We start from the raw sequence: 8,826 nt of genomic DNA, 5'->3' as shown, positions 1-8,826 counted from the left end.
GAACTATTGCATTACTCTTCATACCTAATTTCCTACATAAATAGCTCCTTCATCCCCCCTTTTTGTGGTTCAGATTATCTTAATTTTAATTTTTACTTAGTAGCACTATGTTAAGTGAAAAGGTGGATCCCTGCATGTGTGTCCTCCAGCAGCCTGATGTATGGGTTTTTCTGTGCTCTCCATGGAGGTGTTAGGTTCAAACAGGGTAATCCAATTCTTTAAGAATTGCAGCAATGAATTTGAGACCCCTCGGATGATACACAGCACAATAAGAACCTGAGGAGGTCACAGTTTAGCAAGCTTTGTTCTTTCCTCTGTGTTCCTTTCAGACAGGCTCTGTCAAATGCTGTGTAAACCTTCCTTGATTCTTGTAATACACAAACTTACTACTGTACAACATGCATTCTAGGTAAAACCTTGTGATCACCTCCATATGACTTGAATTACCAGTTCTTTTGCTTTACATTCTCCTCTCTAACACTTTCCCGCAGTTTTTGAGGTGGTCATACTTTCGCCTCCCCGCTGAAAAAACAGAGACCCTGGTCAGGGGCCATAGCTGTTTAGGTCTCAAAGAAGGCAGGTAGCATTAAAGCACTTGTCTTCATCCTTTCCATAGGATTGCCATTCCTTTGCCATTTCTCTGCCATATTGCTTTTGCTGGTAAATCCTATTCTAAGTTGTACAGTACACTCTGTCCATCATATAGGAACAGAATAAGGCATCTAAAAACAATTTCTGAACTTTCTTGGTGCTCTTTTTACCAGGTCAGGAGCTGGTTGCTGTCATGATGTACTTTGATAAATGGTAGTCAGAGAAAGGGGTTTTTAAAACCCATTGGTGATGTGACATATTGTCTCAGTTTCCAAATCACAAATCCTTTGGTTGCTAATAAAATTGTTGCTTCTGGTTTTTCATAATAATTAAGTCTTAGAGAGGAGAGTGGAGGTCAACCCTCTTCAGTGTTACCAGTAATGGAAATGTTTGACAGATGCATGCCTATCAGCCTTCAGTGGTTTCAGGTATAGTGGTCTGGAATGTGGTAGGCACCATGGTTGCACTTTGGTGTCAGCCCTGTTGTCATTGTTTGAGCCTGGCGCAATGCCAGTGCCCCCCTGAGAATACCTCTTTCCCTGGACATATGTCTTGGAGGTCCCTTCAAGGGCATCAAAAATATTGAAGTAAGAAAATTAGTGTTTCCACGATGGAAATATTTTCCTAGTCAGCTCGTAGTGCTAGAGGTGACTTGGACTAGGTTGTATCTCTGAAGGGTTGGCAGTCTGTTGTGACTCTAGTGCTACTTTAGGCTGCATTGTCAAGGTCAGGCTGTGGAAATAAAATTTTTACCAGCCTGGCCGGGGTGGGATGATCCCAGGTTTGATCAGTCCTAGTCCTATCAATCCTATAAACCAGTGCATTTGATTACCTTGTATTGGGGCAATTTAACCTTCAAAGAGGCATAGCAGAACTTCTACTAGTACATCCCAAGTGCTTATGAAATACATCCATCTCTCTGCCTGCTGCTCAGCCAATGTTTCAGAAGGGCTGTGTGGCAGTGCTGTGCAACCTCAGCCCTCACCTGAGGGCTCGTCCTGTCCACTCTCCTTACAGCAGCCTCCTTGCCCCTGCTTTGTCCCTTCTCTCATCACTTGTGCCACCACAGCCCATGAGACCATCCCAACACAGAGTGCTGCCAGAAGGGTGGGTGGCATTTGGAGCTGCCACTTGAGGGAGAGGAGTTGTCATCATGGTGCAGACAGGAGAGCATGCCTTGGAATATAGCCCACATGCTGGGAGACTGGAGCCACAGCCCATCTTTGTGCCAGGAGGGCAGTGCTGATGGCTGCCAAGTTGTTCTGTGCAGCCTGGCTTAAACTGCAATCACAGCTGCTCCTTTCTGCCTGGCCCCAGGGAAACCTAAGCCTTTGGGAGTCACTTTGGCCAGTGCTGCAACCCCCAGTGAATAAACAAGGGGATAAACCTGGTGAGGTGGAATACGTCCTGGACATGAGGCTGAAGGTGCAGAAAGACCTGGTGGAGATCTTAGGAGGATGTCCAGGTGGTCTCTGGGGCAAAGGGGCACAAAGGGGCCCTGCAGTTCCCTGCGGCTGCTCTCAGGCTATGGGTGACTCTTCCTCCAGCTAGCTTGTTGGTCTGCAATGTTTGATGGGTTGATGATGTAACTTATCTGTCATAAATACCGATTTATTATTAACTGTGAGCTGGCATTGAAAAGGTAAACTTTTTTTTAGAAGGTGCTGTGGAGGACAGAGCTGAGGAAAGAGATAAGACATGTCCAGAGAAGAAATGCAAAAGTGAGACTGACCACACCTTCAGCCTCTTTAGGAATTACCCAATATGTGTTTCCTCTTTCTTTGGAAAATGCAATTTCAGTTCTGTGACCTATTTTGTAGTGTGTGCAAGGACCACTGTATGCAGCTGTCAAACCCCAAAAGATTTTGTTACTATGTGAGACAAGCAATGGAGCAAAAATAATACTGATAGAAATGACAGTGAACAGTCATATGGCTCCAGAGATGAGCTGTGCGGATTGCTCGCATCATGGAATCATAAAAGCACAGAATAATTTGCCTTGGCAGCAACCCTAAAGATCATCTAGTTCTTACCTACCTGCCACCTTCTTCTAGAGCAGGTTGTTAATAAAGTGTGACTTCCTGAGGCCCTTCATGCTTCCTCCAGCTCAATTTTGCAACCTGCATCTCCTTTTCACATCAGATAACTACAGATATATCTGACCTTTAGAGAGTCAGCTCTGTAGTCAACATTAAACCCTGTATTGGGAAAACTTAAAACAGGCAAAAGAAAGCTCTGATATTTACTATCAGATAATTTTTTCTCTTCCCTCTCCTAGTTTAAACTAGGTAGACCTTTGTGCTCTGTGATTTTGAATCCTTTGATGAAGGAACACGTTTGTCACAGCAGTGGGTGGTTGACCTCTGTGATTGCTCAGTGCTAGGTAGGTGAGACCCAATTTTAAAAGGAGCAAGTTGATTAGCTCTTGATAAGATCAAGTGCTTAACAAGTAACGAGAATTGCTTTTCTGTGACTGGCTTTCAAAGTGGAAATCTGAATGAGACTTGAAGCATTGTATTGACTCTCTGAATAATATATTTGAAACATCATTTTCTTATGGCTTCTTGGATTTTCACTTTAAAATTACTTACAATAAGATCATTTAATTTGGGATAAGTAACTTGCTTTGAATAGTTATCATTTTCTGATTATGCTGTATTAATTAATAAAAAACCATCAAATGCCTGACTTTCTTTGGGACTGACTTCCAAAATATTGTTGGTAAGACTGGTAGGAGTGCCCATTAAAAAAATGGTGAAAATTTTTTCTCTGAAAGAGACACAGTAAAACAAGGCATGGTTATTTTTAAAGATCTATAATAATTTTCAAATATGGTTTGGATCAATTTGCCATTTCTTCCTCTATTACTGGTGCCTGCTTTTATTTACTGCAAGTTTTAGGCATCTCCTATAATTTATTCTGCAATTTGGACTGGTTTTTGTCAATTAGAATCTTTAAAATATCTTTACGTATGACTAACTTGTTCAATAATTCACATCTTATGTTGCCCATTGAACTGGTTTTATAAAAGATTATATACAGTATTATATTGTATACAGTGCCAAAATAAACCAAATGTCAGTTTTTAGCAAAGTGACTGCCATCAGCCTTAGGCAGGCTTTTTATTATGTTTACGGGCCACAGTTATGAAGCAGTCAGATCCAAACTGTCAGCAATCACCATGCTTCTAGAACAGTGGGTTTTGCAGTGACCTGCTTTCACTGGAAGGCTGAATTTTGTGTCATGTCACAGAGACTTTTTGCATTTACAGTTGGGGAAACCTGTTTTTATGCAATTCACAGATATCTCCTGCCAGTATAAGATTTTTAGCAACGTTTTTGAGACCTGTTTCAAGGATAAAGCTGAAGAATATAAATTGTGGTTTGAGATTTCTTGTGTTTACTTCTTTTGCAAAATCCTGGGATGTTGGCAGCAGTGTTGAGGTGAGGCTTTGCGTGTCCTTTGCCACCTAGCCCAGTGCCATGGGCTGTGCAGAGGGAGTTCTGCAAACCAGGAGTTCCTCTATTAGCACCTGTATTCTGATCTGGGTGTGCTCTTGGAGCAGTGCTCCTTGATGTGTTTTTCTAAGGCTTTGCATGTTAAGGGGTAGCAGAAAGGTTTACTTGATCAGTTAATAAACTTAAAAAGTACACAGTAATAAACTAATTAAAGGTCTAATATTCCAGACAAAGATTTCCATCAGTTCTTTGTTCCCTGTGTCCCACAAGTCAAGATGAGCTTTTTTCACAAGGAGGGTTTTAGTTCTAGTATTTTCTGCATTTTATTGTCATTCTGTACATGTGTTGGTATTTGTTGTGTTGTGTGGTCTACTCTGGATCAGAAGCACCACACTGGAAAGCCCAATAAAGTCAAAGGGTTTTTGTTTTTTTGGCTAAGCTTGGGTTCAAAATAGTGGAAACAGTTTTATGAGCCTTTGATGCAAGACCCTAATCCAGAAAATCACTTAAGCATACCTACTTAGCTTTTAAGTACAGTTGATTAACTGTGAAAGAAAATGCTACAGCACTCTGTAAAGATTGAATTAGTGTATTTTTGAAAAGCTAAAACACTACTTTTGTTCTGATGAAAAAAACCCTAAAATCTCTCTTCTGAATGACTGACTAGTTATAAGAAGTTCTGTTATCCTTCTCTGACTTGGGTCTGCATTTATCCTGCAAGCACAGGTGACTTCTGTTAGTGTTTGTGCAGTATTTGTGAACACCTAAGAATATGTTTCTAGTGGATGAGGTTGAATTGGTTACTGGGAAATAGTCTCAGAAATTCTGCTGTGACCTGAAATTAGGTACTGTCTTTAAAAGGGGAAAATAGAAAAGTTTCTCAGTGCTACTGAATCTGCAGTCTGCTTGCAAAGGCACTCTGAGATTACCTGACAGTTGTTTTATGATTTGCCATGGTGGACAGGTGGACAGTGAAAGTATTCAAATGAAATTATTTGCACAATATCTTTCAAATCTTAGTGAATTTTAGTGATGAAAATTTTCTGATGAATTCTATTGCTTGTTGTTGTGCATTTCCATAATGTGTAGAATCTTGAACACTGGGGAAAAGAAGTAGGTAAGAAGGACTAGAAAAGCAAAAGCTGCTAGTTAGGAACAGATGCACCACTGTTTTGTAGTAATGGAGATCAGAGGAACCATAGCATGTCTGCGTTACAGAGCCAGTTGGTTGTCCTATGACAGTGTAGCCTGAACACAAGGAAACTCTACAAGACCTGAGAGGCCATTGAAAACCTCTCATGAGTTCTTATTTTACTACATGTGACCCTGGAGTTTTGCAATGTTTTTCTACCCTCCATGGATCCAGAGTGGTGTTCTTTGTTTAGCAATCAACTGTTATATTACTTCATACCATAAGCATGCATGGAGTGGGTGCTGAACCACTAAGTTCCTGGTCTGAAAAGGTTGTGTGAGACAGCCTGTTAGGTTGGAAATCTCTTTAATGCTGGCAGTAATTTAACCAGTTGGTAATGAAGCCATGTAGAGTTTTCAGGGGTAAGGAAGGGTTCAAGATATACCAGCGTGCTTAAGCCCCAAGCTCTTGTGAAATAGTCTTGAGTACTAGCTTACAGGAGCTCTGGTACATTTCAGGTATGTAATGCTACTGCAAGTGACTTGCTACATGTGAAGTTAATTTGGAAAGGGTATAAGAAATTTTAGGATGCTCTGCTTGCAGTGGATTCTTGCACTACCTGTAATAAGAGGAAGTTCTTTCCCTTCTCTGATGTATTTGAATAAAGGTTTGTCACAGACTGCACCATACTAACTTCTCACAAACACCTGAAAATAGTACCTCCCTCCTTCACAGGCACTGAAAGTCAATTTGGATCTTTCAGATATTTATGATTATTAACATCATTAGCAAGGATTTTTGCAGGTATGCTTGAGTACTGAGGCGATTCTGTTAGCCCCATGATCATCTATTGCTTTTTTAAAGAGTGTTTGCTTTCATCTAATTATTTTGAGGGTAAGAAAAGGCTTTATAAAAGTTGTATATGATTCAAAATTTTTAAATGCTTTTTTATTTTGCTAATATTTTGACAAATCTTTTCAACAATGCAGAAATAGAAACCTGGCACTAGTAGTTAAGATCCTTTAGAAAACCCCAGATCTTTGGAAGTGACATTGTGTAGTGGCTTCATTAAACAGAGAGTGCATGAAGAGCTGAGGTATGGTGCTTGACAGAACTTTTCAGCTCTTGAAATACTGTTTTGGCTAAGGCACTGTGTTTCTCTGTTATCAGTACAAATTTGTTGCAGTTTCAGTAAGCTACTTACAACTTGATTGTTCTGCCTAGTTTCCAGCATAACTGTACTTTGCCTAAATGAACTAACCTGTTATGTAAACTGGCTAGTCATTGTGTGATTTCTAATTATCTGCACCTGTCTGGAGCAACAATGTGTCATTAAAAGCAATTGCTGTTGTTTTGTCCAAAAATTGATTGTGTTTCAATAATGGGTGACATTATTCTGCACAGAGATGTGTGCCTTCTAGTTTTCTTTTGCAGGGAATTGAAAAGTGTCCAGAGCAGCATGGTGTTTCATTAGAAAATATGTGTATCTGTGCCTTGCACCCTAAAGCAGGCATAAGTACAGCTAAAGATACTAAAAGATTGTTGTTTTGTATTCACAGTGTAAGCTAATTTTCCTGAGTTTGGTACTTGACCAGTGAGCAGTGTTTATTGTCTGGTCTTGAAGGAGCTGAATATTTCCTGCTGCTCTTGGTTTAGTAAAGCAAATTTCAGAGCAGGGAGAGCAGACACTAACCCCCTGCTTGGCAGTGTTTATTTGTCATAATGCACCTACAGGTTTTGGCTTCAGCAAGTCTTTGCAGGAATGGTGGTGGAGGGGGGTGTGGGCTGAGGCAGAAGAAAGCAGAAGCAAAAATTGAAGCATTCATGCATTTTTGCTGGATGGGTGGTGGTGAAATCAGTGAGGGGAGCAGCACAGCTGGGCATCACAGGGCTGTGTTGCCCTGTCCCTGGAGGCTGCTGAGTCAAGCTCTCTGCACCTGCCCAGACACCCCAGTGGGATGGTGGCACAGTCAGTCTCCTTGTTGATAGCACCCCTGCATTTTGAAGGACCTCTGTGCTAGGCTGGGTTTTTAGATTTTGTCTGCTGTCATTGATCAACAGAAAGAATTTTAAAGAAATGGGTGGTGCATATGTTTCCTTATATATTACAATCTGATCTCTTTCTTTACTTCTGGAAATCTTAATTTTTGAACATTTTGACCTGGCAATGTCCCTTTAATACCATATTATGCAAGGATCTCAGACATTAAAGATATTGGAAAAGTGATTAAAAGCAATTTTCTAAAAACTACTCATGTGCCTTAAATTTCAGAGCCAAACTCTTGCCACTCCATTGAATAAATCAGTCTAGAAATCTCCAAAGCCTCTTCTGTGGCAGGAAATTATAAGCAGCAAACGTAATCCTCAGACTGGTGAGAAAAGAGAAGCCAAAAGTCCCAGACACAGGTCTCAGGACTTCCTTAGAAGAAAAAGTAGGAGGAAAGCTGCAATATGAACTTGGCTTCAGGTCTTTGGTATATCAGAGCAGAAATTTGCCAGTCAGAAGGAGTGTGTAGTTGTATTTTTGTCTCTTTTAGGATTTGGTGGTGAAAAGGATAAATGTCAATGATGGCAGAGATAGATGTACCTCATTGTAGTGACAGGGAATATTTTAATTTTTTGTTGAAATGTAATTAAATTATGACAGTTTCAGAATATTAGTCAGAGTTTTGTGAAAGGAGGTGTACATGTGACAGAAGTCTTTTACAAGACTAGGAATCAAGAGCTAGACTAGAAAAGCCTGCAGTTCAGAAGTCTCCTCTTTCCATTTTTATTTGCCTAGCCCTGAAGTCATAGATGACTGTAAAAAAGCACGAAGTTTTCAAACCCCTTTTCCTAATGATATAATCAGTCTAAAAGTCTAAGTAAAGCCTTAGGTTGAGAAATTAATATTAAGGTTCTGCTGTAAATTGTACATACTCAGTGAAGATTTTACCTATAAAAATTAAGAATAATTACCTAATTAAGTCCCAGAGATTTCAAAGTTCAGCATCCAGCAGTTACTACTCCTTTCAGGGAATTTGGTCCTGATAAACCTAAAGAGAAAGGTTAAAAATGTACAGGGAGATTCTTTGAAAAAAATCAGTGTGCCATAGTGGCTGTTCATTTTGCTGAGCTGTAACAGGCATCACTGACACAGCACCCCAGGAGGCAGGGGAGAAAGCCCACCCCAAGTGCTGGGTCCCTGCTTCTGCATTTCACTCTAGACCCAGGAAAAGGTAACCAGAATGCATCTGTTCTTGACTCTGTGAAGAATAATAAAAGAAGGACTCAACGACCTCTTTCAGATAAAATTAAAATCTTGCCTTTTTTCATACGGCTTTAGTAAGACTGCAGTTTGCTAGTCTGCCGACAGAAGACGAATACAATACTTAAAGCAATTTTGATTAATCCTTCCCACTTTCTCTATTGTACATGTGTTTAACAGAACATCTAAATAATTCTCATGGTGGCAATAAAATCGAATATTGATCTTCTTGGGGAATTCTGTAAAGCTTGGAGTTGAAGGGCTAGAACTGCTGTAGCTTCAGCATGTAGTCTTACACACAACATGATGGGAATAGTTCTGAGATATCTATATACAGCCACATTGTCATTACAGTGCAATTTTTGATATCATGTTCCAAAGTTCAAGAATGCATTTAT

At 40.1% G+C, this 8,826-nt stretch overlaps 1 protein-coding gene across 1 annotated transcript in view; it reads left to right on the top strand.

Moving 5' to 3' along the window:
• The first annotated feature begins 1,763 nt into the window (after positions 1-1,763).
• Positions 1,764-8,826, top strand: part of TRPM6 (transient receptor potential cation channel subfamily M member 6) — an 83,182-nt gene continuing 76,119 nt past the window's right edge. The window contains exon 1 of the mRNA XM_050986918.1: positions 1,764-1,847. Within this exon, the coding sequence (XP_050842875.1) occupies positions 1,764-1,847 (84 nt within the window). The remainder of the gene's footprint in view (positions 1,848-8,826) is intronic.

This window comes from Serinus canaria, chromosome Z (genome assembly GCF_022539315.1).
Source record: "Serinus canaria isolate serCan28SL12 chromosome Z, serCan2020, whole genome shotgun sequence".
Lineage (NCBI taxonomy): Eukaryota > Metazoa > Chordata > Aves > Passeriformes > Fringillidae > Serinus > Serinus canaria.
Note: the sequence above shows the minus strand (reverse complement) of the source record. Positions and strands in the feature narration are given on the sequence as shown.